This window comes from Lycium barbarum, chromosome 6, assembly GCF_019175385.1.
Source record: "Lycium barbarum isolate Lr01 chromosome 6, ASM1917538v2, whole genome shotgun sequence".
In the NCBI taxonomy this organism is placed as follows: domain Eukaryota; kingdom Viridiplantae; phylum Streptophyta; class Magnoliopsida; order Solanales; family Solanaceae; genus Lycium; species Lycium barbarum.
In genome coordinates, this window is record NC_083342.1 from 119090083 (window position 1) to 119113764 (window position 23682).

At 35.1% G+C, this 23682-nt stretch overlaps 1 protein-coding gene and 1 pseudogene across 2 annotated transcripts; one reads left to right on the forward strand and one right to left on the reverse strand.

Moving 5' to 3' along the window:
• Positions 1-13604: 13604 nt before the first annotated feature.
• Positions 13605-14275, forward strand: LOC132644510 (putative ripening-related protein 1; annotated as a pseudogene).
• A 3390-nt stretch (positions 14276-17665) lies between these two features.
• On the reverse strand, positions 17666-22160 carry LOC132645865 (very-long-chain aldehyde decarbonylase CER1-like). Of its 2 annotated transcripts, none has more exons than XM_060363106.1 (10): positions 21994-22160; positions 21653-21879; positions 20309-20541; positions 20002-20221; positions 19185-19560; positions 18984-19095; positions 18567-18763; positions 18387-18485; positions 18115-18288; positions 17666-18013 (listed from the first exon to the last, which is right to left on the reverse strand). In XM_060363106.1, exons 1-10 carry the CDS (start codon positions 22051-22053, stop codon positions 17831-17833), a joined length of 1881 nt encoding a protein of 626 aa, XP_060219089.1. In that variant the 5' UTR covers positions 22054-22160; the 3' UTR covers positions 17666-17830. The 2 variants fall into 2 exon arrangements, with proteins under 2 accessions (XP_060219089.1, XP_060219088.1); XM_060363105.1 differs by having other exon boundaries at positions 18567-18767; positions 18988-19095; positions 21994-22159.
• Between the last annotated feature and the right edge of the window lie 1522 nt (positions 22161-23682).

The window sequence follows — 23682 nt, forward strand, 5'->3', positions numbered from 1 at the left end:
TCAAACGTAGTTCGGGTGCGTGTAAAAGATTAGCTTAGAGAAGATCATGATTGATCGGGCGCAAGACAGTTGAATTTAATATACCCGAGAGTTACGAAGCATTGGCAGGTTGCAAAATGTCAAGGAGAGGAGACCTATGAGGTTGTCCTTTGACTTGCATGCCAAAAATTGAAATTAATGGGTGCGCGAAGATAGATTTCAGCGACCCAGAATGATGCGATTGACTCAACGAAGGCTCCGCAGAAGCAAGGTACTTGAACAGTCATTCTTGAACAACTTGATGGCAAAAATCGAACAAATATCGAGAAGTGCCATTTGATAGATTGGACCAATAAATTTGGACATCTACCAATAGAAGAAACGATAAATGTTGAAGATGATAGAATTGGAAAGTAAAAGTTCCATGACGTAAACCGAGTGCAAATGGATTCTAACGGGTCAAATGTTTCATCGTTTGAGACAGAAGATCATACCCGTAAAAGAAGGACACAAAAAGCTCTAGAATTTGCAGTTTGATGCGAGACAAATTGTTAGACACTAATAGATTTGAGTAACTAAGCAAATAACGATAAGAGAATGCCTATTAAAACAAAGTTGGAATGCCTATTTAAGGATTTTCAAGGCTAGTTCATCTATGCGAAAATTAGGAAATTTCCTCCGATGATTAGAAATTTGTCGGGAGCCATGCTAAGAATGCGAACGATCTTAAAGGTGCTCTAGAGTGGCTAAAGTGCGCTAACCGCGGAATAAATAGTTTTTATGTTAGCAAATATCAAGTAATAACTTTTCACAAATAAATTCAAATAAGAGCCTGCAAATAAATTTAGGTAATGAGCTTGGCATCAGGTGATAATCGCAAATAAATTCAAAAGCAAGCATATTGAAAATAAGTTCAAGTAAACCACTTAGCAAGCAAGCACGCAACTTAAAAGCTTATAACACAAGTATATAAAATAACAGCCACGCGTGTTAATACGTAGGGGACCTCCTTATGCCCGAGGTAGGCCTAGCGTGTATTTGAGAGATGAAGGTGCCATTATATGTCATCCCATTTGCTCTTTAATTAATTAAACGAGTCTATTCCCAAAATGAAGTACATAAATATTTTTAAGCTTTATTACATGCCAAATAAGAAAAGAAAAAATATTCCTAAAAATAAGCTAAGTTCAATTGCGTTCAAGCTTCTTTCAAAACTTGCGATCTTCATGGCTACCTGCATCACAAAAGGTTAGTCAAACCCCACCCTCCTAAAGTTTAATTAATCAGAGCAATGGTCGATATTTGGCACAATCAACTTCAAATAATGCACACATAACATGATAAGCGTCGCTTGGGGTCATGAACCCACTTGGACATTTTGGAAGCGTTTACTAATGGACTTAATACACCTTGGGTATTAAGCCTCCTAGGCTCGTGTATGTCCTTAAAAGGGTTTTGGCTTAGCTCTATCTTAGGCTGACTAAGAGTTGTTTTCCTATTACACAAGGCTCCCCCAAGCGGACAACTTGGGAGTGGAAAGTCCGTGGCCGTCGACTGCACCGCCGATCGACTAAATTCACAAGATCGATCCAACTAAAGGGTAATTTAGTAGTGCACGGCCGCGAACCGCGAAACCGCTTTAAGTGTGTGAATTTGTGTGAATTTTCCAGGAGTGGAAGAAATATGAACGGAATGCCAGTTAAAGAAAGCAGTAACATATTATTACATAGAAAATTTCGCATAATAGAACAATCACTTAAAAGATCATAAGAGAAACCAATAAGACAACAATAAAGGCAAAATAAAGAAAAACAACCAAACATTCAACAAATTAATTATTAGCCTAAGTTTGTCATGGTTAAGAACCTAAAGTCCCCAGCGGAGTCGCCAAGCTGTTATACCCCATTTTAACCGGGTTGAAGCGGAATACAACATATTGGTGATTCCTATATTGCTTCGTTTTAAAGGAGTCGCCACCTAATTGATTTTAAGGTGAATTAGGGCACCTAATTATTAACTAAGGTAAAGCTAACTAAACCTCCGTTAACAGTCTGCTTAGTTAGTGTGATTCTAGGTAAGGGTTCTATATTATCCTAAAGGGAAGGTGTCAGGCATCCTTTAGAATCCGTTAACTACGGTTATCTGACCAAACTTAGGTTAATTAATTAAAGATGTAAATGTACCATTTAATTTTTAAGAAATTGGCTTACAATGTTGCTAATGTTTTAAAAGGAAAATATAAGCTATTTAAAATAACACTTGTAAATATTATTAAGGCTTCAAATAATAAAGCTATTTAAAATAAACTTAAGAATGTTGCTAAAGCTTTAAGTGAAAATATAATAATGCTATAGAAAATAATCTTATAAATATTGCTATGACTTTAAAAAAATAAGATTTGTAAAATATAATAATTTGCATATAAATGGAAAAGAGTGCGGGTTGCAGCGTTTTAATATTTTGAAACAACTCAAATGGCGAGATATTAATTGATTTTTGCAATTTAGGAATATAGACAAGGTGCGAATTTTCTTTCTCCTTTCATTGTCTCTTATTAATTATGCTTAGCTAAAAATATGCATGATTGATTCAAACTTGAATGAGTTTCTTATAAAATATACTTGAGTTTATAGTGACATATTAATGACGTCTTGAAACGTTTATGATAAAAATATATAGTCATGCCGTTTTGCGATTCGACAATTCCGAATAAAATATAAGTATTAGACGTTATAAATAGTTTTAACATAAAAGAAGATAATAAAATTTATGGAATCGATGATTAGTCTTCCTTAAACTAACTACCCATTTACTAAAAACTAAATCTACTAATTCATTAGGATTCATCTAAGTTAATGAAATAAGGTAAGGTTAGTCATACAAAGCAAATAAAGATACACAACAATAAAATAAGGAAGAGAAAAGAAAGAAAAGAATGAAATGGATTTGGTCCATTTTAAAGCCCAGCTGCTGGAATTGTGCGCGTGATTGGGCTTAGGCCCAATAAATTTTATATGCTGCTGCTGTTATGGGCTTTGACCCAGAATTTCCTTTTTTTTTTCTTTTTTCTTTTGCTGCGGGTGGGCTGACTCGAGAGGAGGATTTTGTTGGGCTTTCAGCCCATCGTTGGAGGCGGAAGAAGATGAGTCCCTCGGACTCGTATGCGATGGTCATGCATAAAAACGAAAGAAAAGGGATTAGTACATAACCAATAAATAAAGCTAAGATGTATATGATGCAAAATTCAGAACAGATCAGTGGATTGTATATATACTAATGAACAGTTCGACATAACATAGTTCTATTAGAGAAGAAAAGAGAATGCTATTGATCTTTCAGGGAAGTCTAATTTGTAACAGCAGCAAAAGTTAAGCTGCACGATGCTTTCATTTAGACAAGGGAACACAAAACCAAACTTAACCTTTTGAGTGACAAAAAGAGGGAAAGATAGGCCTCAACAAAGTCTTTTCAAGCTCAACTTCACAACTTTAATTTGGGAAATCAAGGGCTTAATTTTAACACTTTTTGCAGTAGTTTGGGGAAAGTTGACATATGATTTAAACACCCTTCAACTACTAGAGATACAATTACTAATTCCAAGCAATAATTTTCTTTCAATCCTGCTGTATTACCCAATCAATTGACAAATCTCATACTAATCACAGATAACTTATGGTCCATTCAAATAATATTAGGTCCAACTAAATCATGTCTAAGGGTCACACCAGCCAAACCGATACATCAACATGTCAAACATAAGCAGGTAAATGGACTATAAAAGCATAAGACTAGGCTTAAACAAGAAATATAATATTTGGGACATGGTTTTTTAAACTGAGTTAACACTAAAAGCATATCAGTCTAAAATGGAAAAAGGAGTAAACTACCAACTAAAAAGCAATCAAAGCTAAACTGGGGATTGACATTTATAGACATGCTTTAACCATATTCGTGCATAGACCAATGTCCCTGAACTAGCAACTACCAAACATGATTAGACAAGAATGACCAATAACTTAAACTAGCAGCCACATGTACATTAATCAAGCTGAGCTACTCATTCACAGAGAAATATCTAGCAAATATTTAACCATTTGGCATGTTTTAAGCTAAATTAATTAATTAGATCAGTAACTTAACTAAACAGCAACTACGCACATATCAATCCTGCCTAAAATAACATTAACACAATTAACTAAAGGCAGTTAAATACGCCCCAAACAGGTTTAAGCTAAAATAGAACAACAATTAAACACATATTAAGCATACTTAATACTAATACTGCCAAGAAGCAATTCAATAGCAATTAAAGAGCATAACGAGTTAACTACTAGAACAAAACAAAACAAAAAAAAGCAACTTGAAGGAGGGAAGATTACATGATTACAAGGACATGTTTTATATTTCAAATTCAGGGATTGCCCAAACAGATGCAAAGTAGTTTAAGCAAGCAACTATCGGTAGCTTAAACCATCACTAATATCTACCAGATTTCAAATAAATATGAGAAGATAGAATGCTCTTTAAAGAACTAGGATTTATTAACTCAATATGAGACAAATTCCATGCAATGTCTATGTTTGGACCAGGTAAAGAGAGGTATGTGAAATCCAAATAGATTCTTACAAGTTCATTTTTGCATACAGAGATCCCATTTCGGCCTGTTTTAAATAAAAACTTATTTTAGCGTCTTGTTAAATCCAAAGCCTTTATGAACTGCTTAAGAGATGAGAACAGTTTGAACATTCAAGTAAAACAAGGACTAAATATACTTCGAGCATGCTAATGATAATATCGAACACAATGACTCATATGAACACTCCTAAATTGCAGTACTAAAACATTTTACAAGGTCAGGTAGGAATTTCGATTTGAACTCCTGTATGCATATTTAAACTCCCAATTTAAGTTAAACGACATCGTATAACTAAACGGGGCAGGCCCTTATTACCAGATTAAACCAAACATTATCAATACAGTCATCTAAATATAAGCATACAGACATAGCTGAAACTAACATCAATCTAGGCTGGGATATACATATACCAGCATTATCGATTATTAAAACTGCAATCAATTAACTCGAAACATACGCTCATACTATTAAGCTACTAACTGAAGTCATATTAACTGAAACTACGGAATATGCATGAACACACTAAATTGACTGAAACGACAAAGAAACACATATCGACACACGAATGAAAAGAACCTGCGAGCAAAGTAAAAAGGACAGGATGATTACGGACCTTTTTTGGGTGCAGCGAACAGGGGGTTTCGAGTCTTTGATCCACCTCGAACACTATCAAATCCGAGCTTGCGATACTCGGATTCACAGCAACAACAAGGCAAACGAATATAAATTGGGATCTAATATTTTGACCCGATTAAAATGAGACTACGATTTGCTACAGAAACTGATTTTTTATTTAGATTTTGAGGCGGCTGATGAACTAGTATTGCTTAGGTGATTTTGCCACTAAAAAAAAAACTTGTTTCTTGCTTTTTTTGGGGGTTTTGGAGTTCAAGAACTGCCTCCTAAAGAGATTCTAGCCTCCCTTATTTATAGGTTTTTGTGTTGAATAAAAGAAAGAGGGCAGGAGCGTAAGAGAGAGAGAGGAGCGGGGGACAACGTGAAGTGGGGGACAGCGGGGAATAGGGAGAGAGCGGCGCTAGGGTTTTTCGCAGGAGAGGAGAAAAGGAGAAAGGAAGAGGGGAAGGGTGTGCGCGGCGGAGAGGGAAAGGGAACAAAGGAAAAATGGAGGGGAAACCCTAAAGGGTTTCCCTTAAACGGATTGGGCCGGACCCGATCTTTTTTGGACTGGGTCAATTTTGGACTGGGTATTAAAGAATGGGCTAGTGAATTAAAACATGGACTGGTCTAAAAAATTGGGATCAAAATATGGGCTGGTCCAAAATATTTATGAGTTGATTGGAGTTTGATTTGGGATCCGATAAATCAGAAATACGGACTGAGTGCAAGAAATGGCTTGGCTTCTAAATTTGAATAAAAGACCCATTTTAATTAGTAATATACTGAGTATGACAAAATATTACCTAATACAAAAATGTGTAATTATTAGGACTCGAGTAATAAAATTATATGATGATATAATAGCCGTGCAATATCATTTTAACAATAAATAAACGCTGTCATTTAATTGTGCGAAATAAAATGCGATACGTGTGCAGAAATTGGTAAAAAATGCTGAAACGTAAAAATTATAATAATACTAATAATAAAATGAAAGTAACGAATAGCGGTGATAATAATGCTAATAATAATAATTAGTAGTAATAATAATGATAATAATAATAATAATAATAAATTAATAATAATAATAATAATGATAATAATAAATTAATAATAATAATGATAATGATAATAATTAATAATGATAATAACGGTAGTAGTGACGACAGTAAAGATAATGACAGGATAATGAAATGTCGGTATAAATAAAGCTAATAATTATAATAAAACATAAACATATATTTTTTAATTTTCCAAAATATTAGAAGCGAAAAATGGGTATTTCGAGGGGACAGGCGGGACAAAATTGGGTGTCAACACTAGCGACCAAAACTCCAAAAAAACAAAGTGTTTACTGGACGAGTGTAATGAGAGAAATTTGAGAAGAAAGATTGAAACATTTGGGACAAAGAATTAGGAGAAATTGAAGAAAAATCTCGACGGGGGGCCATTGTGAGTCGGCATTGTTTTGAGATATTTTTTGGTAACCTAATTAGGCTACAAATACAAATTTATTGAACTAAAACATGAAAGTGTGCTACGGATGGCAGTAGTCACGAGTTGGGCTTTTTATGCGATTTATTAGGCTAAATTTCCTTAGAGGATAATAATAAAACTTACATAAACCACCATATTTTGGAAGATTTTAACAAATTATAGCTACTTTTCATATTTACCATTTGTAACTACTTTTTAGTTTTTTACGGTTGTATTTCGTTTTTATCAATACATGTATTGATCTAATAATTGATAAAATTTATGTTTTTATCAATAATAATTGGCCAAACAAAAAGCTAATTTTACTGTTATTAGCAAGTTTAATCTAATTTGAAAATTTTAATTAAAAAATTGACCAAAAATGCCACACAATTCTGACGTAAAGCCTTCTCCGCTTTCTTCCCCAGTCTATGACTACATGCTTCCTTCAATAAAAAATTCTAGAATTCAATAATGACCAAAATCCATTTCCTCTCAAAAATCCATCATCGCAAAACCAAATCTTCGCCATAATACCTAGATATAGAGTTAATTCTCTTCACCCCATATTCACTTTTTCATCAACAAACTTCACATTAATACATATGAATTGTTCTTAGCAGCATCACAACATCCAGTTATTTCACGGACGAACACTCAAGACAAAATCCAAGGGAACTTTTACTTCTTCTTTTTTTAATTGAAATGGTATTTTGTAGTGTTACAGAATATTTCTCAACCCACGTAATTAAAAGACTTTACATCACATTGAGCCCCATTATAAAAATCATCAACCATAGTAAATATTTCTTTTTCTAACCTAATAAATACATTAACACTATTCTTCCAAAACTATAGCTAGTTCATTCAAATCTTACTTTCAAACTAGAGCATCTCTTTTATTCTATTGAATAAGTAATTCTTTTCATAACAACTAGCCTTTCTTCTCACGATTTTAGCCTGTATGTTGTTCTGTATTGGGCAAAATCTGTAGACACCAAGTGGATGTATCAAAAGTTGACACATGGTGATGGTGACAGGTCACATTCGAGTCAGCAAACTAGGGGTTCCGAGAAAGCATACGACGCTCCGGAGAAGTAATTTGGTAACTGCTACCGGAGACACAAACTACAAAGGGTCCAGAGGAGCGTGCCAACTCACCGGTCAAACGTCATCCAATGCACAACCGTTACAAAAGACCCCGAAGATTCTTCCAGCCTTTATTAGCCTCTATCATCTCTTAATTACCTTTTATTGCAGCATTAATATTGGTAATTAAAGGGGCATGATTCATGGAACTTGTACCCCATAACTCAAGTATAAATAGAACTTTTTATTTCATTGTAAGGGGCGTCTGAAATATTATACAACAATACAAAGTATTCATATTATTCTTAGCATTGGTTCTTTCTTGCTTAATTCGTTCAGGTTATAGTGATTCATCGCCCGGAGTAGGGGTGGGCATGGTACGGCATGATACGGTATTTGAAACTTCAGTTCAGTAATTTCGGTTTTCGGTATTTAAAAATACTATACCATTACCATACCAAATTAATTCGGTATAGTTCGGTATTTTTAAGTTCGGTTTCGGTATTTTTCGGTACGGTAATTCGGTAACCATAGTTTGTTCGACTACGACTTACCTATATACATATAATAAAGAATTAAGACTTCGGCTATTCAAGAAACGTCTCAATTATATTATACTAACACCTTACACGTGTAAAAATATTCAAAAGAAAGTACAAGCAATGCCCTTCATAATCAATTACACAAAAAAGGCATTTCAATCAAGATATATATACTTCAGTACACAAAAATGGCATTTCAATCAATTATATCATACTAACATATCTTACACATGTGAAAATATTTAAAAGAAACTACAAGCAATTCTCACGTCTAAACAATTAGTTTGTACTAATACTAATTATATATTTGTTAGTATTATAAATATATATATATATATATATATATATATATATATATATATATATATATATATATATATATATATATGAATTGTATATGTAACTATATGGAATACTTCGATATGGTATTCGGTATTTCGGTATTTTCTTTATCAATACTGAATACCGTACCAAATACCAAACTTTTCAAAAATGCATACCAAATACCGTACCAAATACCATAGTACCAAAACTGCGGTATCAAAATTTTCAATTTCGGTATGGTAATCAGTATATACCGTACCATGCCCACCCCTAGCCCGGAGACTCTAGCTCAAAGCTTCTCCAAGGCCCAGGCAACATAACTAGCGATGTTTTACTTTCACTTGGCTTGTTAATTATTACTTGCTATTTCATAATTTTGGTTACATTGATCCACGTGTCCTTGATCACGTACACAAATTCAACTATACCAATTTTTTGTGTAAATAATTTGTCGCCCACCGTGGGGCCAGACAATGGTGGTATCATTATGACCCGCTTTTTTATACTAATTCTCTTTAGATCTTGTTGTTAGATTCAAATGTTGTTGATATGACAAACACTACTGATGACCGAACTCATCTCATTACCGGAAACAACGATGGAGCAACTATCTGTGGAGATGGTCTAAAACAACAGGTTACAGAAGAAACAACACCTACTGATGAAACCCCCGAAGAAGCAATGCAGGCCGTGAGGGAGCAACAATGGTCAATGATGGAAGAGATAAAATTCATGAGGCAAACTATCTCAGCACTTTTTGGCAATACAAACCTCGGAGTCAGAAGACCCGGAGGGACTCATCCGACACCAGCTGTCGGAAATTATATACCCAGTAAAGACCGAATCGAGGGTAGAACAGTTGGGAGTGAAGACACTTCCGGGAGGGAGTCCGTCCCAGATGATCCCTTCCAGGCACAAGTCTTGCAATTTATGAAAGACATCACTGATAAGGTGAACAAAAGTGCTAAGGAAGTGGAAAAGAACGCGAAGGAGCTTCAAGCCCGTATGAATCGAATCCCGAGGGCTCCACTAGTCCTTGAGGGTCCGGATGCAAAAAAATATGTTCAGTTAGCTTAAAACCAGAGGCTGTCTCGGAGTTGATCCCGAAGAGATTTAAGATGCTGGACATCCCCAAAATATGACGAGATGAAAGATCCACAGGAGCACATAATGGTCTACACCATGACTGTCAAAGGAAATGACCTGAAATCGAATGAGATCGAATCGGTCTAGATCAAGATTTTAGGCGAGACATTAGTTAAATAGGCTTTAATTTATTATTCTCTTTAGCCTGAACACTCTATTGATTCATTTGATATGCTCACAAATATGTTTATTAAAGCACATGCTGGAGCCCGGAAGGTGCAAACGCGAAAGGCAGACATCTTTCGTGTAACGCAAGGGGAGACCGAGTTGCTCTGTGACTTTGTCACTCGATTCCAAAAGGAAAGGATATTGGTGCCCGTGGTTCCGGATGAATGGGCAGTAGAGGCTTTCACTATAGGTCTCAACCCTCTGAGTTCGGATGCTTCACGGAAACTCAAGGAAAATTTACTAGAGTTTCAAGCAACAATGTGGGAAGATGTTCACAATCGGTATACTTCAAAGATTCGCGTAGAAGATGATCAGGTAAATATATCGACATCTTTCACGGCCCGGAATCAAGGTCAAATGAAATTTGTTCAGAGGCATTCCAGACACCGATTTGAACCACACCTGTTGGGACTATGGACTGACAGGAGGCAAGAGCGTTTCAGGAACGAGTCGCCAGAAAAAGACTTAGATAAAGAACAGCAATGTCCTTGAACATTGGGACTGTCGCAATAAGTACCGGAAGTATCTGAAGATGCCTCTGGGACACTAAACAAAAGGGCATCGTGCCCAAAGGCATCATGTCCGTTAAAGATAACAAAGATAGCTCGAACTGGCTCCGAATTTAAAAAAAAAAAGGATTGGGACCACCAGATTAGCCTCGAAAAAATAGAAGGAACCAGAATCAGGAACCGGCTAGACCTAATAGGTGTCAGCCCAGCTACAATTCTCTTGCAATGTATTTTTGCTCATTTTCTGTAAACTGTCGTATATGCAAAGTTGTAAACACTTGTCTACGTTCAAGGAATGGAATGAAGCAACACTTGCACCTTCTAAGCATTCTCATATACGTCTGAATGAAACGAAATCATTCTTAAATTTGCTCACGCTTAAAAGAAAATAAGGATTACGGATCCGAACAATTATGCCCAAATGAATAGGAGACATCCTCTTCATAAGCAACGAAACATAAGGGCCCTCTCTTATAAAGTCATCCAATTAAACAGCTAAAAAGTCGGATGCTTTATTTCGATCATAAAGTTAGTCGGACATGTTATACTTCCGAACTTTTCCAGAACAAGAAAATTTAAATTCTTGGTCATTAATATCCCCGGCCTTCAAGGTTGCGAGGTTATAAAAGTTTCAGGTATAACTAAAAATCCGAGAGTCAAAACTCTAAGATTAAATAATTTCAGGTATAACTAAAAACCTAAGTCAAGATTCGAAGTTTAAAAGTTTTTGGTACAACTAAAAACCTAAGAGTCAGAACTCAATTATTAAAAGTTCCGGGTGAACACTAAAACCCCGAGATCAAGCTTTTTGCGGTGATGGTACTTTTCAGCATCAACCGGCCGTTGACGGTAGAAAAATCAGTGGTGGAGTTGTACTCTGAATCCCTAAGGCCTGCACTTTTTTTTCCTTTGCCCGGTGTTTTATCCCAATTGGGTTTTTTCTAGCAATGTTTTTAATAAGGCAGTCACAAGGATGATTACATGAATTTCCGGCAAGAAGGAAAAAAATCTTCCACTTCCCGATCACATCTCAGTTAGTAACCAGAAAGTGGGGGGACTATCTGTTTAGGGCAAAATTTGCAGACACCAAGTGGATGTATCAAAAGTTGACACATGGCGATGGCGACAGGTCAGATCCGAGTCAGCAAACGAAGGGTTTCGGGAAAGCAATTTGGTAAATGATACCTGAGACAGAAACTACAAAGGGTCCAGACAAGCGTGCCAACTCACCGGTCAAACGCCATCCAATGCACAACCGTTACAAAAGACCCCAAGATTCTTCCGGCCTTTATTAGCCTTTTTCACCTCTTAATTACCTTTTATTGTAGCATTAATATTGATAATTAAGGGGGCATGATTCATGGAACTTGTACTTCATAGCTCAAGTATAAATAGAGCTTTTTATTTCATTGTACGGAGCATCTGAAACATTAGACAACAATACAAAGTATTCATATTATTCTTAGCATTCGCTCTTTCTTGCTTAATTCGTTGAGGTTATAGTGATTCACTGCCCGGAGACTCTAGCTCAAAGCTTCTCCACGGCCCAGACAACATAAATAGCTATGCTTTACTTTCACTTGTCTTGTTTATTATTACTCACTATTTTATAATTTTGGTTACCTTGATTCACGTGTCCTTGATCACGTACACAAATTCAACTGTACTAATTTTCCGTGTAAACATGTTCCTAGTTTTTGGCAAGTCTTTTTTCCATATTTTCCTCGATTCTATAATTTCTCTCGTTAATAGGCATATCGCATATAGTTTCCCCACCCACAATATCCTCCTTCCCATGTGTGGTTAGATGTTCAGATAATCCAATGACCAAATTCTTCTTCATTCAATAAACTTCTCCAAAAGTAAATTTATAAGTAAATGTTCTTTAACTAAAATTTTATGAAGTCTATTTTCAGTTATGATTATGTCGATTTATTATTACCTATAAAAATTAATATTACAAATGTTAACCTCAGGCCATGTAGAGCCCAACATTTTAACTTGTACGTAATAATATGTACGTAGCAATCTAATGAATTGGGCATGATTTTGTAATTTTGCTTTTGGCTTCAGCTCTTTGAAAGTAAGGAAACTACAATCACATATCTCTGAGTTTACCATACCCATTTAACTGGCAAAACTAAATCACATACTCCAATTAACCATTTGACTGTAAAACTACATAATTGTATACTTGATTATAAGAAAAAATTTGGACATCCAGATATAGAAAACAAAGGTCACACCATCGAGGAAAGAAAAGAAGTTACAATCAGATGTGTCCGAATATACTATAGCCCTATAACTAAAAGAAACTAGGGCAAAGATGCAAAATACCCCTTCAACTTTGCGATTTAGATCAGATATACTACTCGTTAAAAAAGTGGTGTACATATACCATCGTCGTTACAAAATGGTGCAAATATTTCCCTGTCGTTACACAAATGATGCAATTATTTCCCTACCGTTACACAAATGGTGCAAATATACCCTTTTCGCTGATGGAGTTTTTTAACAAAAAAAAATCATTTAGCTTATTTTTTAATTTACAAAATGCCACGTGGCTTTAAAAAAAGTCTAGCCGTTTTTTTTAGTAGACATATTTTTCTAAATCCATATAGTAATTTTTTTTACTGGCGTGTCGAGCATAATTTGTTTAAAAAATATCCCCGTTACTTTAAAAAAATAAGTGTACCCATTTTTTATATGAAAACCCAACCCAAATTATCATGTGACTTTAGAAAATTATGTGTCAAAAAAAATTGATAGACTTTTTTCTAAAGCCATTTGGCATTTCTTTTAATTAAAATATAATCTACATGATTTTTACAAAAAATTCCATCAGCAAAAAAGATATATTTGCACCATTTTGTAACGGCAGGGATATATATACACAACTTTTTTAACGAGGAATATATTTGCTCTAAATCGCAAAGCCAAGGGGTATATTTTCACCTTTGCCCAAGAAACTATATAATACAAATAGTATTCCACTAGACCATTTGAATGCTAAACTTCACAACATTCTACTTAATTATAGTAAGAAATTTTGATGCCTGAAGTGGCATTTTTCTCCAACCAAAACCACTATATTAACCAGCTAGATCATCCCAATCTCAACACAATCAACATTAGAGAACAAAACAAGACAAAACAACAGGGGACAAAAAAACCATGAAGAACTCTAGCTTGGGAAAATCGCTTCTGGTGTTGCTAGTTTTTGGCACTCTTACTAACAGCTTAGATGCAAGATTACGGGTTTGCCAGCCGAGTGGCAAAATCAGAGGCATAAAGCCGCCTCCAGGACAATGCAACCTGGAAAATGACTCAGATTGTTGCAAACAAGGCAAGACGTACAAAGACTTACTAATGTTCGCCTCCTGTGACTGGCAACACAAAAGGCAATACTAACGCTAAAGATTTTTCAAAAGGGCGGAGACAGGGGTGCATCATCAGTATGTGCAACCAATACCACTCTCACGATACTCCGATTGTTGCCCTTTCAGCCGGATGGTATAGTGGTGGTGATAGGTGCCTTAACTATGTAAAAGTAAGTGCTAATGGAAGAAGTGTGAAGGCTAAAAGGTTGTCGATGAGTGTGACTCTACTATGGGATGTGATGATGAGCACGATTATCAGCCTCCGTGCCCGAATAACATTGTTGATGCCTCCAAAGCAGTGGAAAGCATTGAATATACCTGAAGATGACTGGGGCGAGTATGTATGATATCACATGGTCTGATCGAAAAGATGCAACCCCTAAATTGTCTTTGTTTAAAGAAGCATGATAAAAGTTGGTGGATAGTTCCAAAATGCAGTTTCATCTGAGTTGAGCCTCCCAGATCCTGATTTGTGGGCATGTTTGACTAATTCTTGGGCTACTGTGTTTGCTTCGCGGCATTTGTGCTGTATCTCTTGCACCCCCATCGCATCTAGCAGGAACCTGCACTCATTTAATATAATTGAGTGAGGGGATATGCTTTGTTCATTAAGTGTGGTTGCTAATCTATAAGTGGAAACATATTTTTTGTAAAAGCTAGTTCCAATCCCTTTAAAAGGGCTTGTATTTCCGCATGCAGTGCTGGTTGGCATCTGATTTGCATTGAGAATCCTTCCTTCCATCTTCCATTAGAGTCTCTAATTACATACTCAGGATATGTGCAATATGTGGCGTAGATACTACTAAATTCTCACAGTTTGTTGTTGTGAAATTACGATTAATGAAATTCTTCGACTTTTAAGTGATAGTAATATGGAACAAAATGGATGCCTATGAAAGAACTAGACCTAATTAGTGGCCTCTGAGAAACAGGACTAGGTTCAAAAACTAATCTAAACCTACTATAGTTCGACTAAGATCAATCAATCAATTCGACTAAGATCAATCAATCAATCAACTAAACAACCTCAATATCGAATTAGTTGGGGTCGGCTAGATAAGTCAGTTATATCCTTAGAAGTTGCATCAAGTAGCTAGGACCATTTTGCTCTAACTCCTAGCTTATCTGACCGTTGAACCAACTCTACTTTGTAGATAAGCAAAGTTAGTAGGCGTTTGGACATGCGATTTCATCTCATAAGATGAAATTAGCGTTTGGACATGCGATTTCATCTCATGATTTCATCGCATGAGATGAAATCCCAAATCATCCATAAAGGCATGATTTGGGATTCACAATCATGATTTCAATTTTTTTAAATGTCAAACTTACCCATAAGTTTATATTTTGTAAAAAAAGATTCATAACTTGGTAGATATGTTTACCAATCATGTTTACCAACCATTTATATCAAATACTAAAAGATCTACAAGTTGATAGTATATTTATAACAAATTTACTCTTATCAATCATATGGGAGGATTATGCTAAAGAGTAGTGATAAAATAAAGTATATTTTATGTTTTGATGATTGTCTAACTACTGAAAAACTAGAGAAAGACCTGGTTCACGATCTGCTCTCTCGGTACGTCGTACAGTCAGCAGCAACAACTGTAAAGCTGCACTGCCAACTGTACAGCAATGCTGCGGCCCATGCTTCAAGTCAAACATGGATGAGTGGTCTTTATCTCACCCACATGTTCCCCAATATATATACAACTTGTTCCAACATATTGTGTATCACTTGAAAACCTAAACAATCTTGTGCAAATCCTTACCGCCATAAGTTCTTAAGTGCTCTCAAGAATAAAGCCACTTACAAGCTCAAGAACCTGATCCAGACACCAAGTTATATCTATGTTCTTTAGGTTGTTGTGAGTCTTTGTTCATTTGTTCCTTAAACTGTAAACCTACTCTTCGCTTTTAAGAAGTTGTTTGTAGGTATTTAGAATTCTCAAAAGTTGTCTATAGCTTTTGAGTGGCACTCTTGGGTAGAGTTAGTCAAGTGTATTAGTTGGTTTGGCTAGAGTTAATCAAACGTGGTTGTGTGCTTGGCTAAGAGTAGTCAAGAATTGTAGCTTACAATAGGTGTACTGTAAGGGTGAAAGATTTATGTGAGTTAAATTTCTAGATTACAAGAGGTTGTAATCTGAAGTTGCTCAGTGTAGTGAAGTAAAATCCTACATGGTAGGTCGTGGTTTTTAGTCCCTTGAGCAAGGAGTTTTCCACGGTAAAATCCTGTGTTATTTACTTACTGCACTGTCTGAGAGAACTGGTAGATAATCAGGTCCCTCATATATTGTTTGGTGGACGCACAGCTTTCAACAAGTAGTTATACTACAACTCATGTTCAATTTTCAGTTTTATTGAACTAAAATTTGATTAATTGATGTTGTATTTTTTAGAAATTTCTTCTAGTAGCGTATTAATTTTGTTATGAACTATAACTTGCTCATTCGGTAAGATTGTATAAGCATTGAAAAAGTTTTGATGGTTTTCTGTACTTGTGGGTTTTTATGTCTATAAGAAAAAATACAACTTAAAAAATCTAAATTGCATGTCCAAACATGATTTCATCTCGTGATTTCAAATCATGTCCAAACGGCTTCTTATAAATTGGCCTCAAATGGTTGAACATTGAGTTGTTTTAACTTTTACAGTGATGTGAGCTTCCTGAAAAAGAGAAACTATTTTCTGACATAAACTTAAAAGTAATATGGAATTCAGCACTGCCAAAAAATTCAGGATTTCATCTGCTCCCAATTGCTTATTTCAGGGTGCTCTGCTTCTCACTTTAGCTGTGTTAATTTATCTGTGTTAACACTGCTTCCATACAAAATTACAGATAGTCAAGACAACATTAAGAACTTAATGCAGTGCCAAGAAGTAGTTCAGGTTGAAAATCCTCCAACGAATCAACTGGAGAATAGTTAAATACTTAGATATAAAGCTCTTCCAGTGGAGCTCTATCTTGTTCAAATTTAGTTTTCCCTTCTCGGAGACTATGGCAAGTTTTCATGGGAAGAAGCTGTGCTTGCTATTGCTTTGGCTTTATCTTACTTCTGTATCCTTTTTCTTGAAAGTGTTCCTTATTTGTTGTTATGTACTATTGTTACTGTACGGAAGACAGTTGTTACTTGCTTAATTAAGGAAGTTATACAGGCTGCAACTCATTATAAAGTCTATTGCTTGTCATCCATTAGAGTTGATCTTTTGATTATGAATTAATTGAGTTACTTAATAAGTCATCCTGTACAGGTATGATGTGTTTATATGATTGCCAAGCTTAGCAATGGAGACTTGCATTTATTGCTGAGATTTGAGGATTTCAGGCAATTGGGAATTGACATTGCCATGCCAACTTTTAGTTATGTGCCTTGAAAATCATAGTTTCCATTTTCATTAGCTTATCGTTGATGCGACAGTAAGACTTATAAATGGTGTAAGACTTATAAATGGCTTTAATGATAATGTTGACAGGTTAAGTCTAGCTCTTTCTTTGTTTGATGTAGGTAACTGGGTAATACTCTGAACTGCGGATGAGACAATCACTAGCTGAAGATCACAATCAATAAGCATAGAACATAAAAAGCAATTTCAAAAGCTACACTATGGTGCATCTTCTCATGGATTTGGAATGAGAGAAATAGCAGATTATTCAGTGCATACACTATTTGTCACGCGAGGAAAGATATGATTGTTAGCACTCTGCATTTCCACCTAAGAATCAGCAGAGTCATTGCTAGAACTTACCTTGTGTTAGACAAACGTTAACAGGAAAGAAATGGGAAGCTGGAATAAAAAAGAAAAAGAGATTAACATAAAGTTTGTTATACTATAGAAGTCATCCTTCATGCTCCAAATTGGTTCATATTATATAATGCATACAGAGCTCTGTAACGCAAATAGCTTATATCATTGACCACTAATCCAAGATATGATCACAAAAACAAATCTTTATTCCTAATTCTTTGATTCAGTAGCAGAAGACATGGTTAATGGGCAAAATCCATGATCTAGACTAGCTTTCCATACTTTGTCAATATCAAACATCATGTTACCACACTCGTGCTCGTTCCAACCTTCCAAGGCGTGCAAAATCCCAGCTATTCTCCATGCACTCATAACTCTTCTTGGCAACCAATTCTGGAATCATAATAGATTCAATCATGAATTTCTTATATTATGATAACACGCTAAAAAAATTAATGAGAAATTAAGGATAATAAATAATCTTTTCTAATTACCTCACAAGAGTCTACATTTTCAAGATTTTTAGGAGTAATCATAGCTGGTGTGCTGAAGTAGAAGCAATCCTTGCGAGCTTTCCTTGGTGGGAATTGTGAATAAGGAATGAATAAGGTTCCTTTTGGTGCTTTCAATTGTTCGTCTTCACTCAATCCATCCCCTACTAGCCATGTCTGCATTGTAATGTTCAATCAATAACTTTTTTCATTTGTTTGTTATTAATTATCAAGATTTAGGACGGTATATTTCGGTGTAATTTGTTTGTACATACCCTTGAAGCATAAGACTTCGACAGGACCAAGTGAGCTGCAGCCTCAGGGGTAAGCTTTGCTTTAAGTCTCTTGTACTCCTCTTCGCCTAATGTGACAACCTATATATAAAAAAAGACACTAGTGAATGAGGTAAAGGAAAATAACCGATAGTGATGGAGGAGATTAATAGTCAAATATACCTGAATTCCTCCTTGGCACAAGGCAAGGGCAATGGAGTAAGCAACTTTGGACAAACGGCCTCTAAGGACAACTTGAGAAGTTCCTTTAGGAATGGAGTTTATTACCACAGCAACAGCTAAGCTACTTCCATCTACCACCTTCACTTTCAGCTGAGGATTCTTTCTTATGTAAAGTTCACCATTACTATTCAGCTGCTCTTCCTGGAAAGTTACATTTGTATAAAGGGATAAGTATCAATAGGGTGCAGCGAAGATTTCATTATAATTATATTTGTCCTTAATAATCAATGTTTGTGATAGCTAACAGAAGTTTTGCAACACTTCTGACACAAAATCACATGTTAAGAAGAGATCATCATACTCTTAAAGGTAAATTAACGACAGAGCATTAGTAGTTTCTTTTACATATATTATGACTTGCCTGATTTAAGAGTCCAAGGCTCAAAACTTTTATGCCTTTCTTATCTGCTTCCGTGATGGCTTCCTCAATCAAGTTGTTAATAGTCTCTCTTTGCCATTTCATAAAGTACTGCAACAAAATCAAGAATCATGCTAATTAATAGCTTTAACAAAGGGTCAAAAACGTAAAAAGAATCTGGAATAATATTGATTACTTACTTGTACGCGATACTTTGGGATAGCCCAAGTTTGTAATTTGAGATTCTTGAACAAATTTCTCTCGACAACAAATGTGTGACCATATATCCAAGTAATCATTATGGAACATAGTGTGACGGGCCACATTACCCAAAAATACCACTTAGAGGTGTGAGGCTCCGAGGCCAAGGATGCAAATCCTAGTCGAAGATGGTAAATGGATTCTGGAGTTGTTAGATGTGTTAGATGCACAGCATTAGGCACTTCAGCTTCCCTTTCAAGTGACATTTCATACAATGTGTCTGAGGACTTGTCCAATGTATCATAGATATAGTCATACATTGGCATGAAGAGAGAAAAGTTTGTCCTGAATTGAGTGTGATGTAGTGAGTGGTACCTGTGACATTCAAACATTGATTTTAGTGGCAAAAAATTAAACAAAATCTTCACAAATACACAAAACTTCAGTTATTACATTCGAAGCGGTTCCATAAATTTGATGAAACATTGCTGTAGTTATTGTTCTGGAAGTAATAAAAAAGCTGATTGGTTAAGACTTTGTCTAGAGTATCTTTGACGTTTATATTTATAAGATACAAAAACATGTACTATGGTCCCCCACCTAATATCCATCGATTAATGAGGCATGGATGAAAATGTTGTGATTCAGAAGTGGGAACTCTGTATTTTGAACCTTTTGGCTTTTAACATGCACTTTTATTCTAGATGGAAAAAAAAAGCGCAATTTCGGTTAGTTATCATTTTTATCAGATGATTTAATTGTGTAAATATTTTGCATAAAATTAAGCTCACTGAGGTATAGGGCATGAACACTCACGAGGGCGTATACATCAAGTACTTGAGAGGGGGAAAGATAGAGAACATCCACTTAGGAATGAGCTCAAAGTTGCAGTGGCCCATGTTGTTCATGAAATCAATATAGGTAACGTAAGCAGCAAATGAAGCCATAGAGGCAGTCCCAGTGAGTACAGTTGTCATCAATGGTATGGCAAAGAGCGCGAAATATGATATGTGCTCAGCAAATGGATGAATAACAGCTGCCAAAATAAAATAAAAAATGTTAAGTCCTCACTCCTCACTACCAGAGAAAATGATACAAATTAACAATTTTGAAGACAACTTACAAGTGATGGGCTCAGTAACAATGGAGGAGTGATGATGAGAATGATAACGAGAGTAGAGAAAATGGTGATGCAGAGCTCTATGAAGCCAATAATAGAGAAACTCAACAGGACCACTATGAAGCAAGGCAATTATAATGATCCCATCAGTCCTCCACCATGGCATGTGATGAGCCTGTTCCAGAAATTGGTATCCAATATAGTATAACAGTCCATTAAATATGATCTGATCATCCCTACAAAATAATTTAAGTTAGTATGAATGAAATTTCCCTTTCTAACCAACAAAAAAAAAAAAACTAACCTTAAGTCAATCTTTCCATGTATCTTTTGTTGTCCCATTTAGATAGAGTCCAACAACGTAATAATATATTACAAAATTTAGATCTGCACCTACCGAGTTCAAAATTCCGGATTCCTTAAAGTAGGGCTAATATTATAGGGTTAAAACCTTTACAATATTTTTTAGCCTTGGGAAATCTATACATTGCGTAGTAAATATTCGTTGTAAAATTAGCCTTAATAACCACTAGGAGTTCGACTACGCGTCCCAAAAAAACCTTGCTTAGTAAGAAGTCAATTTTCCTCTTTACATAGAAAATAATTTTTTTATAGAAATTCTTTATGTTAATCAAATATCTTGAAGAAATGACTCTCATCCTACCAATCACATCAATATTTACTTTCTCTTGGAATTATAAGAGGAAGAACGAGGGTGTGTTATGCTACCACTTATTACCATGCAGTGGTGGGAGCCACGCTTATTCAACGAGTGTTAGTTGGCTGGAAAATTATTCTCAGTCACAATTTATGTGGCACCTTTCGAATTTAGAGAATTAAATCTTTGATCTAATTTTTGTATATGTTTTTTAAATATTTTTTAATAACAATTATTGTGACTTATCATACTTCTTATGAAGTTTTCAAACATATAAACTTTATTTTAAAAGTGTTGAAGGTTCTATGTCCGAATTCAAGGTCATTGAGAAACTTAACTCTCGATCTGAATGTCACTGGGGCAGAGGGAGTACTAGATATCTTGTAGATAGGTAAAAAGAAATCTATATAAGTAAATCATATGTTAATCTTTTTAGCTTATTTGTATATTTTTTGACTCCTCTCGGTAAAAATGTTGGTTCTTCCCCTATTAAGTGGTACTATTTACTGTGGATTAGATGAAGAATGAGGCGTCACTAAAAAGAAGGGGAAAAAAAACGTAGTTACATTAATTTTTTGATAATTAATCGCTCAATAAGATTAGGTTTAATCTTTAGCTATAAAATTTGTCCGTCGCTAATTTCTAATTTTTTTTTTTAGTAGTGCGTAAAGGTAATAAGAAGTACGTACCAGTTCCTTTCTCTGTCAACTTGATCAAATTCGATGCTCTTATCAACAATTCGGCTAGTACCCTTTGCAGTAACATAACGGGATAGAGATATCCATACCTGGTTGTGAATCATTCTCGAGAGCAGAAGTGGGAAAATGATTATGTATACAATGTCCCTCTGGCTTTCATCTTTGCTCATGAAGAATGTGTATGTGCCATGAACCACAAATGGTGCCAAAACCAAGTACTTCATTCCAACAAACAATTTTAAAAAGAGTTAGCAGAATATCTTAGCTATATTAATAACTACATGATGTTTAATTTTGAGTGCAAGAAATATAATAACGGGAAAAAATAGTACCTTGAAGTTGCCAAGCCATGTCCATGGCCATTCAGTGAGAATGCCAGGTTTAGAGGCCATGTTTTTGTACTTCTTCTTCGCAAAGCTGGTAAACTAAAGTACTTGTGAGTTTTGACCAGCTAAGCTTGTTCTTCCTCTCTTCTCTTAAAGTTAAAGACCTCTCTTTAAATAGAAGTCTATTATAGAGCCATATAATATATCCGCCCAATTAATGCCCTTTCCTGCAATGTCTCCCCAAGATCAATAATCACATGTAGCTCTATGGGCATAGGCATGTGTAACCAAACGGGTTCTACGACACTGCTAAAAAACTACTCGCGTGTTTGTATATTATATTATTTATATTATGTACTCCTTCAATTTTACTTATGAAACTTAAGCTTAAACATGTTACGATATTAGTGTTGTTATAAGAACTTCTAATTTAGGATAAAATAGAAGCTAAAAGTTACATTGTTTCTGAATTTAGAAATGTGTATTCTTTTCATAACGGGCTAAAAGAAAAGTGTGCACATAAAATGAAACGGGGGAGTATATTAAAAGAGTTTAAGTTTTGTGTACTAACGTGAAGAAATATTTATACATTCAAGTCGATCATTTAAAAGATAATTACAGGTAATTTTGATTTATTAATAAGCATTAATTGATAAAATAGCATAAATGTTAAAGTTACCTATTATAACATGTTATAAATTATATTGATCGTATAGAAATCTTTTGACATTATTAAAATACATATAACTTAAATTCATATTAAAAATGGTGTACTGTACTTATTTTTCTCCTTGAACTTGAAAGAAAAAAAAAAACTCCTTACTCCACGTTAACTTGGCTCATTACTTATTAATCACTCCAGGTTGCCGAAAAGTGGTCTAGATCGCCTGACACTGCCAAGAGACAAGAATGTGTTAAATAAGTAATTAACCGTTTATTCTTAATTTCGTCTTAAGCTCGAGTTTTGGGTATGAAGCAACTTTTGTTAGGGAGCGCTTTAACAATTAATATGATACTTTTTGAAGCAAATCTGAATTTAGTCTTGACCCTAATACGAATATCAAACATCGAGTGAGAAATCGAGAAAAAAAAAAGGAGGAGACAAACACGTGTTAAGCATAAAATATTGAAGTGCGTAAAGGTTAAAAAATAGAGTTTAAGTTATATGCATTGTTAGTAAAACAAAATTATATTATTAGATCATCCAAAGAATATCTTGATACAATCCGGAATAGCACATATGTTAAAGAGATCTTCCTAGGTGATATCGTCAAGTCAAGGGAATACTTCAGGAGAGATTCAAGATCAAGCTTAATTAAAAGACATCTTCAGTTCAACCTCATGGCAGTGGAGTGTTTTGAAAGGCCAAGATCAAGCTAGAAGATTGGCAGGCATATTTCTTATAATTAAAAGCTATTGTAGCTGACTTTGTAATTACGCTAATTTTGCTATTTGGCTCTACTTAAGTTTCCTTACTGGCTTAGGAATATTTGGGCCATTGTTAGCCCAGATACCAACCCTAGTTTAAATGGCCTTCTATTTCCATTGTTGAGGGAGATTTTGATGAATTGAAGATTACTTTTTATCGTTAGGTTTACCTTTAGTTAGATTTAATCCGTGTTTAGGGATTAATCTCTTCTATCTCTTTAATTTGAAATATCTTTGGATTTGTTGATGTATGACTTCTGGTATGAG